The sequence below is a fragment of the Macaca thibetana genome, chromosome 16 (genome assembly GCF_024542745.1).
Source record: "Macaca thibetana thibetana isolate TM-01 chromosome 16, ASM2454274v1, whole genome shotgun sequence".
NCBI lineage: Eukaryota > Metazoa > Chordata > Mammalia > Primates > Cercopithecidae > Macaca > Macaca thibetana.
In genome coordinates, this window is record NC_065593.1 from 17,884,323 (window position 1) to 17,900,221 (window position 15,899).

At 43.4% G+C, this 15,899-nt stretch overlaps 1 protein-coding gene across 7 annotated transcripts in view; it reads right to left on the minus strand.

Moving 5' to 3' along the window:
- ASPA (aspartoacylase) overlaps positions 1 to 15,899 on the minus strand; it is a 37,348-nt gene that overhangs the window by 5,509 nt on the left and 15,940 nt on the right. For 3 of the 7 annotated variants that reach the window (XM_050765841.1, XM_050765840.1, XM_050765838.1), the window contains exons 5-7: positions 15,307 to 15,414; positions 10,153 to 10,262; positions 875 to 5,413 (exon numbers count right to left, since the gene is read on the minus strand). In XM_050765841.1, the coding sequence (XP_050621798.1) occupies positions 5,216 to 5,413; positions 10,153 to 10,262; positions 15,307 to 15,414 (416 nt within the window). In that variant the 3' untranslated portion in view covers positions 875 to 5,215. The other 4 variants (XM_050765843.1, XM_050765844.1, XM_050765839.1 and 1 more) reach the window with 3 other exon arrangements.

The window sequence follows — 15,899 nt, forward strand, 5'->3', positions numbered from 1 at the left end:
CATTCGAAAAAGACACTGCTAATGCCCTCAAGATGGGATAGAAAGAGGGGCAAAGTGGCAACGAAGTCAGGTAGACGAAGACCAAGAAGATGTTGGCTATGAAATGAAAGTTGGGTTGCATTTTGAAGGAGAAACAGGCATTATTAGTTGGAGCACAGTCTGAGTGGGGTGGAAGGTGCAGGACAGTGGGGGTAAATTCTAGGTAGGGGAGTCAGTCTATGTGAAGGCCTAGAGGAATAAACGGTGGGAAGGACACCACAGCGGAGATGGTCCAAAGGGAGACAAGTGTAGGGAGGTCTCGGGAAGGGAGGGCAGATCAGGAAGGGCCTTTCATGCTAGGAATTTGAACTTCAATGGTTTGTTAAGTAGGTATTCTGCTCTAGGTACTGGGCTAAGTGCTTATATGTCTTAGCCCACTTAATCCTCATAGTAACCCCATGAAAGGGGCACTATTATTATGATCATTCCCATTTTATAAATGAGAAAAAATACAAATGTAGATGGTTAGAAATAATCAAAGTAAAATAAAACTCAAAGTGGCTAAAACCACAGAGCAATATATTATAGATTAAAAAAACCAAACAAACCAACCACACATCTAATTAGAAACTTTAAAGACTGTAAAAGGGAAAATTAGACTTGATAGGAATAATCAATCCTGAAACTGACTGAAATCACAGTGATATAAATTGTATGTTGTAAATTTTACAAATCACTAAAATTTGAGGGAAGAATAAAGTATTCTTGCCAAAATTTACATCTGGAAAAAGCTGACCTAGAAAAATTGGACTCAGAAATAAAACAATGGAACATTCACAGCGGGGGAACGAAACTTGGTAAAACTTAGCTACAGAAGCTGATGCATCACATTTTGACTACAGAATTCAGAAGGAAGGGAGTTTGTTCCAATGCAAATAATTTCGGTAAAGTACAAAAATAGAAAAAAACGTTGAAAAATTTAGAAACAATATGTGCTTTCCAGAACACTGAATATGGAGTAAAATTGGCTTAGTGGGGTTCACTTTGGAAGAATGAAAACGTATAAATATGTAATATTTATTTATTCATTCATTCATTCCAGATAATGTTAGTATGTTTGGGAAATACATTTGAAACTATGATTATGGATTCATTGGGGGTACAGATCATGGAATAAAAACGCTGTTTATTGGCTGCTGTGGACTAAGAGGATGGCGGGGAGGGCCCTTGTGGAGCTGGAGAGGGACGGGGCAGCGTCCGGTAGAAGGTCCTTTGAGGAGAAGAATCATGGGAGGCAAGGGATTTGGGCATTTAGGATGTGGCAGGATTTCTTGAAAGACTGTATTTGCAAACCAGAGCTGTGGGTCACATTTCTATGCGTGTCCACTGCCCTGTTACTGACTTTCACCACCTCTGCTGGCAACATCTGGAGCCCAAAGACCTCCTCACACCTTGCTTGGAATAAGGTGGGCATATTCTTTCAAAATGAGAAGTGACAGCTGTGAAGAATAGGCCTCTTACAAATTTTTCATGTTGGGAAGAAACATTAGCTCCTCAGGGGGTGCGTGAGGTGTCTGAAGGAGGCTCTCTGCTCCATGAGGTCAGTGCAGAGCTGGGGGCATGCCGCAGTAGCAATGCTGTGTGGGTTACTGTGTGTTTGTGGACAAAGGGCCATTCAGTTTCTTAATATAGTCATATGTCATCTTTACCATTAAGCCCTCATTTCTCTTTCATATTTCATCCACAAAACAGCACTTGAAAGTCTCCTCTGGATTTTGCAACGAATGCTGAAGTTTATAGGCTGGACACTTAGTATATTACTATTAGCCCAAATATAAAAATTGAAAAAAATAGCAAGCCTGCACAACTTGTTTCTACTAGCACTTACACATTACAGGCATACCTCAGAGATATTTCAGCCTTGGCTCCAGATCACCACAATAAAACAAATACTACAACAGATGAGCCACACACATTTTTTTATTTTCCAGTATATGTAAAAGTTATGCTCGCACTATACGTAGTATGTTAAATGTGTAATAGCATTATGTTTAAAACATGTACATTCCGTCATTAAAAATACTTTATTGCTAAAAAGGCTAATGATCATTTGAGCTTTCAGCAATTCATGATCTTTTTGTTGGTGGAGGGCCTTGCCTTGATGTCAGCTGTCTGATCAGGGCGGTGGGCACTGAGGGTTGGGATGGCTGTGACAATTTCTTAAAATAAAACAACAGTGGAGTTTGCTTCATTGATTGACTCTTCCTTTCATGAAAGATTTCCCTGTAGCATGAAATGCTGTTTAATAACATTTTACTCACAGTATAACTCATTTCTTTCTTTCTTTTTTTTTTTTTTTTTTTTTTGAGATGGAAGCTCACTGTGTCCACCAGGCTGGAGTGCAGTGATGCAGTCTTGGCTCACTGCAACCTCTGCCTCATGGGTTCAAGTGATCCTCCTGCCTCAGCCTCCCAAGTAGCTGGGACTATAGGCATGCGCCACACACCTGGCTAATATTTGTGTATTTTTAGTAGAGAGGGGGTTTCACCATGTTGGACAGATTGGTCTCGAACTCCTGACTTCAGGTGATCTGTCTGCCTCGGCCTCCCAAAGTGCTGGGATGACAGGCATGAGCCACTTCACCCAACTGAACTCATTTCAAATTAGGAGGAGTCAGCCCTCTCAAACCCTGCTGTTGCTTTATCAACTACGTTTATGTAATATTCTAAATCCTTTGTCATTTCAACAATGTTCACAGCATCTGCAACGAGAGTAGATTCCATCTCAAGAAACCACTTTTTTGCTTATTTGTAAGAGGCAACTCCTCATCCATTCAAGTGCGATCATGAGATTGCAGCAATTCAGTTACATCTTCAGGCACCACTTCTCATTCTCTTGCTGTCACATCTGCATGGCTTCCTTCACTGAAGTCTTGAATTCCTCAGAGTCATCCAAGAGGGTTGGAATTCACTTTTTCCAAACTCCTGTTAATGTTGATATTTTGATCTCCTCCCACGGATCCTGAATGTTCTTAATGGCATCTAGAATGCTGAATCCTTTCCAGAAGGTTCTCTGTTTACTTTGCCTGGCTCCCTCAGAGGGATCACTATCTATGGCAGCTATAGCTTTATGAAATGTTTTTTTTTCTTCCTTTCTTTTTCTTCTTTTTTCTCCCCTCCCCCAGCCTGAAATGTATTTCTTAAATAGTTAGATTTGAAAGTCACAATGACACCTTGATCCACGGGCTTCGGCCGGATGTCGTGTTAGCAGGCATGAGAACGACGCTAATCTCTTTGCATATCTCCAGCAGAGCTCTTGGGTAACCTGGTATATTGTCAATCGGCAGTAATGTTTTGAAAGGAATCTTTTTTTTTTCTTTTTCCAAGCAGTAGCTCTCAACAATGGGCTTAAAATATACAGTAAACCATGCCACAAACAGATGTGCTGCCAGCGGTGCTTTGTTCTTCCATTTATAGAGCTCAGGCACAGCAGTTTAGCATGAGTCTTCAGAGTCCTAGGATTTTTGGGCCAGGTGCGGTGGCTCACGCTTGTAATCCCAGCACTTTGGGAGGCCGAGGTGGGCGGATCACGAGGTCAGGAGATCGAGACCATACTGGTTAACACAGTGAAACCCTGTCTCTACTAAAAGAATACAAAAAGTTATCTGGGCATGGTGGCAGGCGCCTGAAGTCCCAGCTACTCGGGAGGCTGAGGCAGGAGAGTGGTGTGAACCCAGGAGGCAGAGCTTGCAGTGAGCCAAGATGGCGCCACTGCACTCCAGCCTGGGCGACAGAGCGAGACTCCATCTCAAAAAAACAAAACAAAAACAAAAACAAAACAGAGTTCTAGGGTTTTTGAAACAGTTAATGAGCATTGGCTTTAACTGGAAGTCACCAGCTGTATTAGCTCTTAAGAGAGTCAGCCTGTCCTTTGAAGCTTTGAAGCTAGGCATTCATTTCTCTTTTCTAGCTAGGAAAGTTCTAGATAGCATCTTCTTTCAATAGAAGGCTGTTTGAACTACACTGAAGATCTGTTTAGTGTGGCTACCTTTGTCAATGATTTTAGTTACATCTTCTGGATAACTTGCTTCCACATCAGCAACTTGCTGGTTCACTTTCCACTTGTAGGTTTTGGAGCTGGCTTCTTTCCTTAAACCTGGTGAACCAACCTCTGCCAGCTTCCTGCAGCTTCCTCACCTCTCTCAGCCTTCGCAGAATTGAAGAGAGTTAGGGCCTTGCTCTGGGTCATGCTTTGGTTTAAAGTTGTGGCTGGTTTGATCTTCTATCCAGGCCACTAAAACTGTCTCCACATCAGCAATAAGGTTGTTTTGCTTTCTTATCATTTGTGTGTGTGCAGTGGAGTATAATTTTTAATTTTCTTCAAGATCTTTTTCTTTGAATTCACAACTTGGCTAACTGGTGCAAGAGGCCTAGCTTTCCGCCTGTCTTAGCTTTTGACATGCCTTCCTCACTAAGCTTAATTTTTACAAGTATGACCCTTTCTTTCACTTGAACACATAGAGGCTGTTGTAGAGTTATTAATTATTGTGTCTTAAGGAATAGGGAGGCCGGAGGACAGGGAGAGAGACAAGGAAATGGCCGGTCAGTAGAGCAGTTAGAACACACACAACCTTCACTAAGTTCACAGTCTCACATGGGCACAATTCATGGTGCCCCCAAAACACTTAACAACAGTAACATCAAAGGCCACCGATCACAGATCACCATAGCAGATATAAGAAATCATAAAAAAAGCTTGAAATATCAAGCTATTATCAAGGAGACAAGGAGTGAGTACATGCTGTTGGAAACATGGCACTGTTAGACTTTCTAGACACAGGGTTGCCCAAAACCTTCAATTTGTAAAAAAAAAAAATACAGTTATCTGTGAAGTGCAATAAAGCAAAGCACAATAAAATAACTTTATATATATATCTATTTCAATTTTATATTCTGAATACAAAGGCTGTTGATTAAGAATGTTGAGCTACCCAAGTATAATGTATAATAAACTCTACAGAAATAGGAAACACTTCTTTGAATAAGCTACATACATAAAATATGGTACCTTTAAGATATATTAATTAATTTAAGAAATTTGCTTGGATGCCTACCGAATAAGGCACTGTGCTAGAAGCTATGAATGCAGTTGAATAAGGCACAACCCTGCTCTTGAGGAGCTTACAAACTAGCAGAATTTGTAAGACGCTGTGTAAGATGTGAGCTAGAAGTGATTTCTAATGTACAGAGCAGCGAATACTTTTTGCATTGAGCATTAGTTTAGTTGTCTTTGCAAAGGCTTCTTTCTTTTCGTAATATGCGGCCTCGTTCACAAACACGGGGTACACGATACAGTCTCCGCCCAATGGCATCGTCTTCCCATCGAGAGTTAAAAACATGGGATCCCCAGGATGCAGTGGTTTCCAGTCTTGATCCTCTCAGGAAACAATCAAAATACACATTACATTTGGTTTTTCTCCTCTAAAAATTTATGTCAGACTCTAGACAACTAACACATTACAGTATTCTGTTGTTTTAAAAGAGATACTTGAGCGAGGCATCGAGATGCAGGCCAGGATCGAGATGAGGCCAGCGCTGAAATTGGGTCATGAAATTTGGCAGTAGTTTGAAGAGTTCCCCTTTGAATTTGTATAACTGACACATGTAATTAACATTTGCTTCAGCCAGGTGCAGTGGCTTTCGCCTGTAATCCCAGCACTTGGGGAGGCCGATGTGGGCGGATCGCTTGAGCCTAGGAGTTCAAGACCAGCCTGGGCAACATAGAGATCCTAGCTCTAGAAAAAATACAAAAAATTAACTGTGTGTGGTGGTGCATGCCTGTAGTCCCAGACACTCAGGAGGCTGAGGTGGGAGGAATGCTCAAGCCCCCAGAGGGCGAGGCTGCAGTGAGCTGTGTTCACACCACTGCACTCCAGCCTGGGCGACAGAGCGAGACCCTGCATCTGAAAAAAATAAAAAGTAGTTTGCTTCAATACCAGGGTTACCTTGAATGTAGCCAAAGAGATTTATAATATTAAAAGGCAAAATGAAATGCATGTCTACCTAAGTGCATAGTCTGCCTGTTGCCAGCTCAAGTTAAATTCTGTTCAGCAAAATGTAGGAAATATCCATTAAGAGTCTTCTGTGTGCAAGATGTTCTACTGTTGGGAAATATAAAGACGAGCCATGTCGTACCTGCATGCAAGGAGATTCTATTCTGATAGGGATTGGTGAGAGAAGGTGGTGCTGGGCTGGGGAGAGTCTGAGACAAGGTGGGTGTATTCCAAATGTGTCCTGCATTAGAGTCACGTCTGAGTTCCCTGAACGGTCCTGCACCAGGCATTTGGACCTCTGCGCCCTCAAGCACCGTGGCCGTCACACCACAGGAACCCCAGAACAGTTCTTCTCAAACTTTGAGGTGCTTGCACATCATCTGGGGATTGTGTTAAGATGAAGATTCTGATTCTATAGGTCGGGGGTGGGGGGCCTGGGATTCTGCATTTCCAACATTTCCCAGCAGCATCCGCATCACCCCGGAGCTTGTTAGAAAGGCAGGATTTCGTTAGGCGCAGCGGACCTGCCCAATCGAAATCTTCAGGTTAACAGGTCCCCGACATTCACGTGTACAACGTTAACGTTCGAGAAGTGCCGCATCACAGCAGTTTTCTCCATCCTGGTGGCACATTATCATCGCCTGGGATGTTAAATACATATATACAGGGAGAGGGGCCGGCCCATTTCAGATAAATCAACTCAGAATCTCTGAGGAGGGCCTAGGCAGCATTCTTTTTAAATTTTATTTTAAAATTTACATACAGTGAAATTCACTCATTCTTGTGTACAGATCTGTGAGTTTGGACATATGCAGAGCATGGAGTCATACAACCTGCAACCATGCCATCCGGATACGGACTTCTTTCACCCGCCTCCTTGAATCCGTCATGCTACCCATTCATAGTTCACTGTTTTCTGTGTTTATTGTATTGAGGCCCCAGATGATTTACAGGGTGGCTCGGCTGAGAACTGTTTCTCTGAACTGGTGGTTTTCAGGCAGAGACTTGCCCCAGAGTCACTAACGGAACTTCTTCAACACACGTCTGGCTAGCCCCACCTGCGGAGATCCTGATGTCGTGCAGTGCTACCCAGACCTGAGCCACATGAAAATCATCTGGTGAACTCAACTGATTCCCTGTCTACACCCTGATGAATTAGATCAGAGCTGGGAATAGGACTCAGGAATCAGCATTTTTTTTTTTTTTTTTTTTCAGACGTCGTCTCAACTCTGTCCAGGCTGGAGTGCAGTGGCACAATCTCGGCTCACTGCAACCTTCGCCTCTTGAGTTCAAGCAATTCTCCTGCCTCAGGCTCCCGAGTAGCTGGGACTACAGGCGCCCGCCACCACGCCCAGTTTATTTTTTATATTTTTAGTAGAGATGGGGTGTCACTGTGTTAACCAGGATGGTCTCGATCTCCTGACCTCATGATCTGCCCACCTTGGCCTCCCAAAGCGCTGGGATTACAGGCACGAGCCACTGCTCCTGGCCAGGAATCAGCATTTTAAAAAAGCTCCCCAGGTAATTGTCACGTGGCTCGAGTTTGAGAAGTGCTACGTTAGTAGTTTGTGGTGGGTTCTAGGCATTGGGAGGGGGTCCCCTACGTGATTCCGATGAGCATCCCTTAGTAAGAACTATCAGTCTTAGGACAAAATCTAGACTCATAACCGGGTCTCGGACTGTGTGTTTTCTCCAGGCTCTACCGTCCTCTGCTCACTCCTACTCTCCAGGGACATGGGTCTTCTTGCTGTTCCTGAAGTGCTCCAAGTTTGTTCCAGCCTCAGGCCCTTTCACTAGCCTTCCACATGGCTGGCTTCTCATCTTGTAGGTTCCAACTTCAGTGCCACCATCTCTGAGATGGCACTTTGTGACCACTCCGTCTAACTGGAACTCTTTGTTATAACCTCTGCTATATTATTCTTTTATATTATTTCTTTTATAGCACTTATTACAGTTTGAAATGATTTGGTTTACATATTGTTTATTACTCATGGTCAGTTCTCCTCACCCATTGGGATGGAAGCTCCATGAGGAACCTTCCCTATCTTGAATCTCAGGGCGCAGAATGAGCTTAGCTGTCATTCAAAAATACTTGTTGGAAGAATTAACCAATCAATCCCTCCTGTAGAATACTGAGCCATTCCTTATTGTCTGTCAAATCAAAACCATCCTTCCTAACTTTCAAGACCTACCACTAGCCCAGTCTGCTACTGATCTCATTCATCTCACTTCTCCATCTGCCCGGGATTATTTTTGCACTCCTCAAGAGTATCCTAAAACCTGAAAAATCCTGTTTTAGCCTGCCATGACATCATCACCCTGGCCTCTGTTTCTTGTACTTGATATTTTTGTCACCAATAGTGCTTTCTTCCTTTCTCTCCCCCAGTCTTTACCTTTCCTTTAAAACATTGCCTAAGGCCGGGTGCGGTGGCTGACGCCCGTAATCCCAACACTTTGGGAGGCCAAGGCGGGTGGATCACGAGGTCAGGAGATCGAGACCATCCTGGCCAACATGATGAAACCCCATCTCTACTAAAAATACAAAACTTAGCCGGTTGTGGTGACCTGAGCCTGTAATCCCAGCTACTCGGGAGGCTGAAGCAGGAGAATCACTTGAACCCAGGAGGCGGAGCTTTCAGTGAGCCGAGATGGCGCTACTGCACTCCAGCCTGGGTGACAGAGTGAGACTCCGTCTCAAAAAACAAAAACAAACGCTGCCTAAGGCTCCTTCTTCAGGTTTCCACCTGGGTCCCATTAAGCCACAAAGCAGGATTTGCTTCGCTCGTCTGTATTACTGGGCAGAGGCCACTCCATTCAGTTGCAAGTCTGGATGACTATTGGAGTCACTAAACAGGGATAGGAACTGGATCAATCAGTGCTTTTCAACCCTGATTATCCAAGCCAGAAAGATCAGAGTATCTCAAAGTGGAGTCCTGCCATTGCTATTATTATGTTTTTTAAACGCTCTCTACGTAAAGGTTAGTGAGGGTTGAAAGCCCCGGACTGGATAATCCACCAGGTTCTCCTCCATCTCTGAGGTCTGGGAGCGTGCAGGGCACTCGCACTGGGGAGTGGATTCTTCGGCTTTGGAAATCTGTTCTTCTCTCCTTTTCCCTTTGCCTTTTCTGGATTTAAACCTCCTACATTCTTGGCCGGGCGCGGTGGCTCAAGCCTGTAATCCCAGCACTTTGGGAGGCCGAGACGGGCGGAACACGAGGTCAGGAGATCGAGACCATCCTGGCTAACACGTGAAACCCCGTCTCTACTAAAAAAATACAAAAAAAATAGCCGGGCGAGGTGGCGGGCGCCTGTAGTCCCAGCTACTCGGGAGGCTGAGGCAGGAGAATGGCGCAAACCCGGGAGGCGGAGCTTGCAGTGAGCTGAGATCCAGCCACTGCACTCCAGCCTGGGCGACACAGCCAGACTCCGTCTCAAAAAAAAAAAAATAAATAAACCTCCTACATTCTCTCAAGGGCCTTTTTTTTTTTTTTCCCCTTCTTCACTATGTCATTATTGATAAAACTAGGCAAGGAGTAGATTCTGGGGTTCTGAGGAGAGTCGGGGAATGGTGGCAGAAGAAAGAGGTTACAGTTGTTTAACTTATTCTGTCACAGGGAGGTAGCAAGCAATGTGGCCAACTGCAAAGAGCACTAACTCGGGATCTGTCCTTGATAGCTAAATGGCTATGGCAAGGATCTAACTTCCGGCCCTGTATTTCCTTCTATTAACATAGACATCATAATTCCTACCCGTTGAATGTGAGTAGGAATTTCACTTTCTCTAAGCAGCCTTGTCTGAGCAATCCTCTTCTACCTCATTATTCTGTCATTGCATCTGGCTATCTTCATTTCTAGACTGCAACTTAGACTTTCGTGTACCTACACTAGAAATTCCATTGCGAGTGTAGACCGTACCTACACTGATGTGTCCACACAGCCAGCACAGGTTACACTTCATAAGTATTTATTGAACGACTGTCCGAACATCTTCCCTGCCTACGCTCGGTGTCTTTTGAGACATCAAATGGGTGAATGTGCGCGAAGTGCTGTGTGAGCTGTAAACTTCCGTTCAAAGGTACAGCATTGTTACTTTCAACACTTTAAAGAAAGAACAAATGTTACCTGCAGATTGGGATGGATGACAGCAGCAATTTCTCCATTTTCATCCCTGGGATAATCAACTTTCTCTATAATTTTGTAGACCTCAATGGCACAGGGAGGAAATTCTTTTCCTATGACAAAAGCAATATGTATCAATGGCAACTAAAAAAAATCTCTGGGCCAGCCGCGGTGGCTCACACCTGTAATCCCAGCACTTTGGGGGACCAAGGCGGGTGGATCACCTGAGGTCGGGAGTTCGAGCCCAGCCTGACCAACATGGTGAAACCTCGTCTTTACTAAAAATACCTGGGTTGGGATTATCCTAGCTACTCGGGAGGCTGAGGCAGGAGAATCTCTTGAACCTGGGAGGTGGAGGTTGCAGTGAGCCATTGCACTCCATCCTGGGCAACAAGAGCGAAACTCTGTCTCAAAAAAAAAAAAAAAAAAAAAAAAAAAAAATCTGGAAAAAGGGAAGTTGATAATGTAAGGAAGAAACAATAATAACAACAACAACAGTAACAAAATGAAGACAGCGATGAGGAGAACAGATAACGTTTAGTTAAGGATGTTCATAAATGGTACCAGGCCAAAAGATGTCCTTGAATGATTCCTGTGAGCACCCTGTCCACAAACACGCCGAAGACAGAGGCAGAAAACAGAACTGAAAAAGCCAGTTGGGGAGAAAAAGAATCTGGGTCTGGGGGTCAGGAGACCTGGGCTCTAATCCCCTGGCTATGTGGCCTTGAACAAGATGCTTAACTTCTTGAGGCTCCCTTTCTTGACCTATCAAATGAAGGTCTTGGATTAGTTTATCTTGGAGGACCCTTCCAGCTATGATGTTTTATGACTGCATATTTTCAGGAGGAGTTCCAGAAGCTAAGGTGCTTCAGTCTTGTGCTCTTTTTCTTTCTTTTCTTTTCTTTCTTTCTTTCTTTTTTTTTTTTTTTTGAGATGGAATCTCACTCTGTCGCCCAGGCTGGAGTACAGTGGTGCGATCTCGGCTCACTGCAACCTCCACCTCCCGGGTTCAAGCGATTCTCCTGCCTCAGCCTCCTGAGTAGCTGGGACTACAGGCGCCCGCCACCACACATGGCTAATTTTTGTATTTTTAGTAGAGACGGGGTTTCACCATGTTGGCCAGGATGGTCTTGATTTCTTGACCTTGTGATCCGCCTGCCTCAGCCTCCCAAAGTGGTGGGATTACAGGCGTGAGCCACCGCGCCTGGCCTCTTTTTCTTAACTAAGTACATTAAACACTTGGACAGCTCCTGAGTAATGGGATCTTGCGATGCAAGATCTGCAAGATCTGTCCAAGCCTGCTGGGGTGGACACCAACTTCCAAAGATGCAGCAACATCAAACAACCCAATTCCTAGAAACTTGGAAAAGGAGTAGTTGACATACATACCAGGCTGTCTCTGAGCACACAGGGTCCAATGTAGGACCCATAGCGTGTTATGGTCACAACTCAAAGGAAAGCCTTCCTTTGCCTTTAGAGCAGAGTTAGAATGGAGATACCCAGTGATCACTTCTGTATCAGTTAGCTTCTGCTGCATAACATGCTACCCCAGAATTTAGTGGCTTCAAACAACTACCTCTTAATTTAGTTCATGATTCTGTGGGTTGGTTGGAAAGTTTCTTCCGTCTACACTGGCTTTGTGGATTTTTGATTATTTTGCTTCTGCCTTTGTGGTAAGCTGACAGCTCACCTGGAGGCTGGATCCTATGGGATGGCCTCACTCTTATGTCTGTCAGCTGGAGTTGTGTGACTGTCTGTTAGGGTGCCTGAGTTTTCCACCTCAAAGGCTTTCACTATCCAGCAGGCCAGTGTGGGCTGTGGCACATAATGGTACATGTACAGGGTTTCCAAGAGCAGGAAGAAAGCAAGCTCCAATGTGCAGTGCTTTTCAAGCCTCTTCTACAGCACAAAACAAGTCATGTGGGCAAGCCAGCTATTCCAGGAGTGGAAAAATAGACTCTTTCTCTGAACAGAAGGATACGAAACATCACACTGTCAGGATGTGGATGCAGGAAAGGGAAGAATTAAAATCTACCACACCTTCCGAGATGAAGATGGGAACTTACCAGATCTCATTTCTTTAAGCCAGAAAGCTCGATAGGAAGAAAGTAAAAACTGATAGAACACAAAGGAGTATGTTTTTGCTACTTACGGTTGGAAGGAGTCTTGAAAGCCTAACTTCCATCTATGTTTGTGTATTCTCCGTATCATTCTGGCCATCTTACAGCCACAGAAGTAAGATGACTTCTTACAGCCTCACAAAGTGTGGCCCGTTCCATTGCTGCTCAGCTTTGTTAGTAAGAAACTTCTGTCTCGCCGGGCGCAATGGCACAGGCTTGTAACCCCAATGCTTTGGGAAGCCGAGGCAGGCAGATTGCTTGAGCTCAGGAGTTTGAGACCAGCCTGGGCAACATGGCAAAACCCCATCTCTACAAAAACCACAAAAATTAGCTGGGTGTGGTGGCGCACACCTGTAGTCCCAGCAACTCAGGAGGCTGGGTGGGAGGATTGCTTGAGCCCAGGGGCTTGAGGCTCCAGTGAGCCATAATTGCACCACTGCACTCCAGCCTGGGCAACAGAGTGAGACCCTGTCTCAAAAAAAAAAAAAAAAAAATTCTGTCTCTAGGTAACTTTATCTCATTGATTCCCTTCTGCCCTCTGGGTCACAGAAAATATGTCGAATTTCTTTCCAATGCAGACTTCTTTCTTTTCTTTCCTTTTTTTTTTTTTTTTTGAGACAGTCTCACTTTGTCACCAAGGCTGGAGTGCAGTGGTGTGATCTCGGCTCACTGCACCCTCTGCCTCCTGGGTTCAAGCGATTCTCATGCCTCAGCCTTCAGAGTAGCTGGAATTATAGGTGCACGCCACCACATCCAGCTAATTTTTACATTTTTAGTAGAGACGAGGTTTCCCCATGTTGCCCAGACTGGTCTCGAATTCCTGACCTCAAGTGATCCACCTGCCTTGGCCTCCCAAAGTGCAGAGATTACAGGCATGAGCCACCGCGCCTGGCCAGGAATTATTCTCAATATGGTTTTCAAACTCTTCGACATTCTCAATGCTCTCCTTGGCTAAGTTCCTCTTTATAGATGTTTCTCCTGGATTATGGATTCAGAATTTATTTATGGTTCTCAAGTGTTGTTTATGCAAGGCAGAAAAAAAGACCATTACCTCCCTTATTCTGGGATTTTTTTTTAAACATAAGAACAAAACTTCGTCCCTGATGTTGTTAACCTTAAATATTTGGTTTAAACAATTGTTAAAGATTGTCAGGACTTCTTGGGTCTGCCTTCTCAACCAGGATGTTTTCCTGCTATCTTCCTGCGACCTGTCACTTAGGTAAGCATGTCACATATGTCTTTATCCAAGTCACTAACTACAATTCTGAGTAGCACAGAGTCAAAAATGAAGCCCTTCTACACACTTCTTGAGACTTTTCACGTGGCGGCAATGATTCATTTGTCAGCATTCTTTGGATACGAGTGTGCAGTTGAAAATCCACCAAGCTGGATAGTCTAAATTAATCATGGTTGACAATTTCTGAGTTGCAGAATCCTTTGCTTAAGTGAAATGTTACACAGAAGAGCTCTAACATACAGAAGAGCTCTAACATACAGAAGAGCTCTGGCTGAAGCAGAGATGAGGGGTAGGGTGTTCTAGGAACTGCTTTTCTCCACCCTTGTGATAGGGTTCTGCGGACCATGATCTGAAAACCATGTTTTCCACCCAGATTTGTGGCCTTCTATCTGAACGTATCACTTCTTAACATGTTGTAGTCCTACACTTACTATTCAAAGGGTTTATTGTAAATATGTTGTGATCTTTTCAAAACCAGTTTCATTAGACAGTATAGAACCTGACCTCAGACAAAGATGGTAAAAAGCCGACTTTCAGTTTTCGTGATTTTGGACTCAAAGGATTCCCAAGCACAAAAGGAATGTCTGTGATCACAGTAGGATGCACAATCTGAGGTTAAGGAATTTACTCCCCACAGACACCGAAGTGCACACCAGCTCTGTTACTATAATTGCCCATTCCTCAACAATTTCAACTCAGTCTGTTGGAATAATTGTTTACATAGAATGCCTCTTTGATTTTAAGCACTTATTTTCCATTTTAAGTAAACTTATTTTTTATAATTAATAGACTTTTTAGTGTAGTTTTAGATTTATCAAATGAATCAGCAGATAGTACATAGAGCTCCATATACCCACCTCATCCACCAGTCCCCATTTAATTAATTTTTAATTACAGAAATAATACAAAAATACATTATTCTTATTGAATATAATTAAGACAAAATTAGCCTGGGTTTTCCCTCCCCTCCCCGGTAACCACTGTTATCAGTTTGGTGTGTTTTCTTCTAAGACTTTTCCTGTGATATGTTAACATATATATGTATCCTAGAAGGTGATGATGATGATTATTTTAAAGCCAGTTGGCATACTGAATGTCTTGGTCTGCAGTTTGCTTTCTGCTAATTACCAATGTGTTTAGAAGATTCTTCCATGTGAGTTTATTTAACTGTCCACCAACAGGTGGACATTCGTGCTGTTTCCATTCTTTTGCTGTTATCAATGATGCACGATAACAATCTTTGTAAACAACATGTTGCTTGTGCTTGTGTTTCTTTGAGATGTGGAATTGCTGGGTAATAAGATTGGTGTGTTTTAAGAAGTGGATGCTGTAAAATTATCCTCTAAAATGTCTTTACCAACTTATATGTTCACTTATATGTTCACCAGCAGGTAATCAGAGTGTCCCCTTTTCCTACACATTTACCAACGCTTGATACTGGCAGACTTTAATATTTTCCCAACCTAATGGGGGAAATGATTTCTTATTTTAATTTGCATTTCTCTAATTACCAGTGATGTTGAACATCTTTTCATATGTTTACTGGGCGTTTGTATTTTCTCATGTTTCTTTTCTTTTTAAAATGGAGATTAACAGGAAATAAGGATTTAATGTGGAGTCTTTATTTGGCAGCTGCTTTTCTTGAATGTGTCTATTCTGGCCATTGAGGAATAGCTGAAGTGAATAAAAATTTTAAAAAGCAGTTCATATCATTAGCATGGCAAATTTGACCCAGGCTCCAATTGTTATTGAAATGTTTGGTGGTTAAGTTTGATGACGTTGCCTTCATTACTTACTTACCTTCATTGAAATGATGTATAAAATCGAGAGCATGTTTAATCATTTTTCTCATTTGATCCAAGATATCAGCTCTCAGAACCCCTTGAGGCTGAGGACCAACTTCTATACCTAGGCACAGAAGGAGAGAGTCACTTTTTTTTTTTTTTTTTTTTTTTTTTTTTTTTGTTGAGACAGTCTCGCTCTGCCGCCCAGGCTGGAGTGCAGTGGCCGGATCTCAGCTCACTGCAAGCTCCGCCTCCCGGGTTCACGCCATTCTCCTGCCTCAGCCTCCCGAGTAGCTGGGACTATAGGCGCCCGCCACCTCGCCCGGCTAGTTTTTTGTATTTTTAAAGTAGAGACGGGGTTTCACCATGTCAGCCAGGATGGTCTCGATCTCCTGACCTCGTGATCCGCCCGTCTCGGCCTCCCAAAGTGCTGGGATTACAGGCTTGAGCCACCGCGCCCGGCCGAGAGTCACATTTATATCAGTATTAAAATATAGTATAAAACTAAGCATTTTAATGTATCAAAATGTAGGATTATGTTATTAAAAATTATTAAAAAGGCAAACCATGTAGCATTATGGAAAATATTTGAGACATAATATTTGAGGC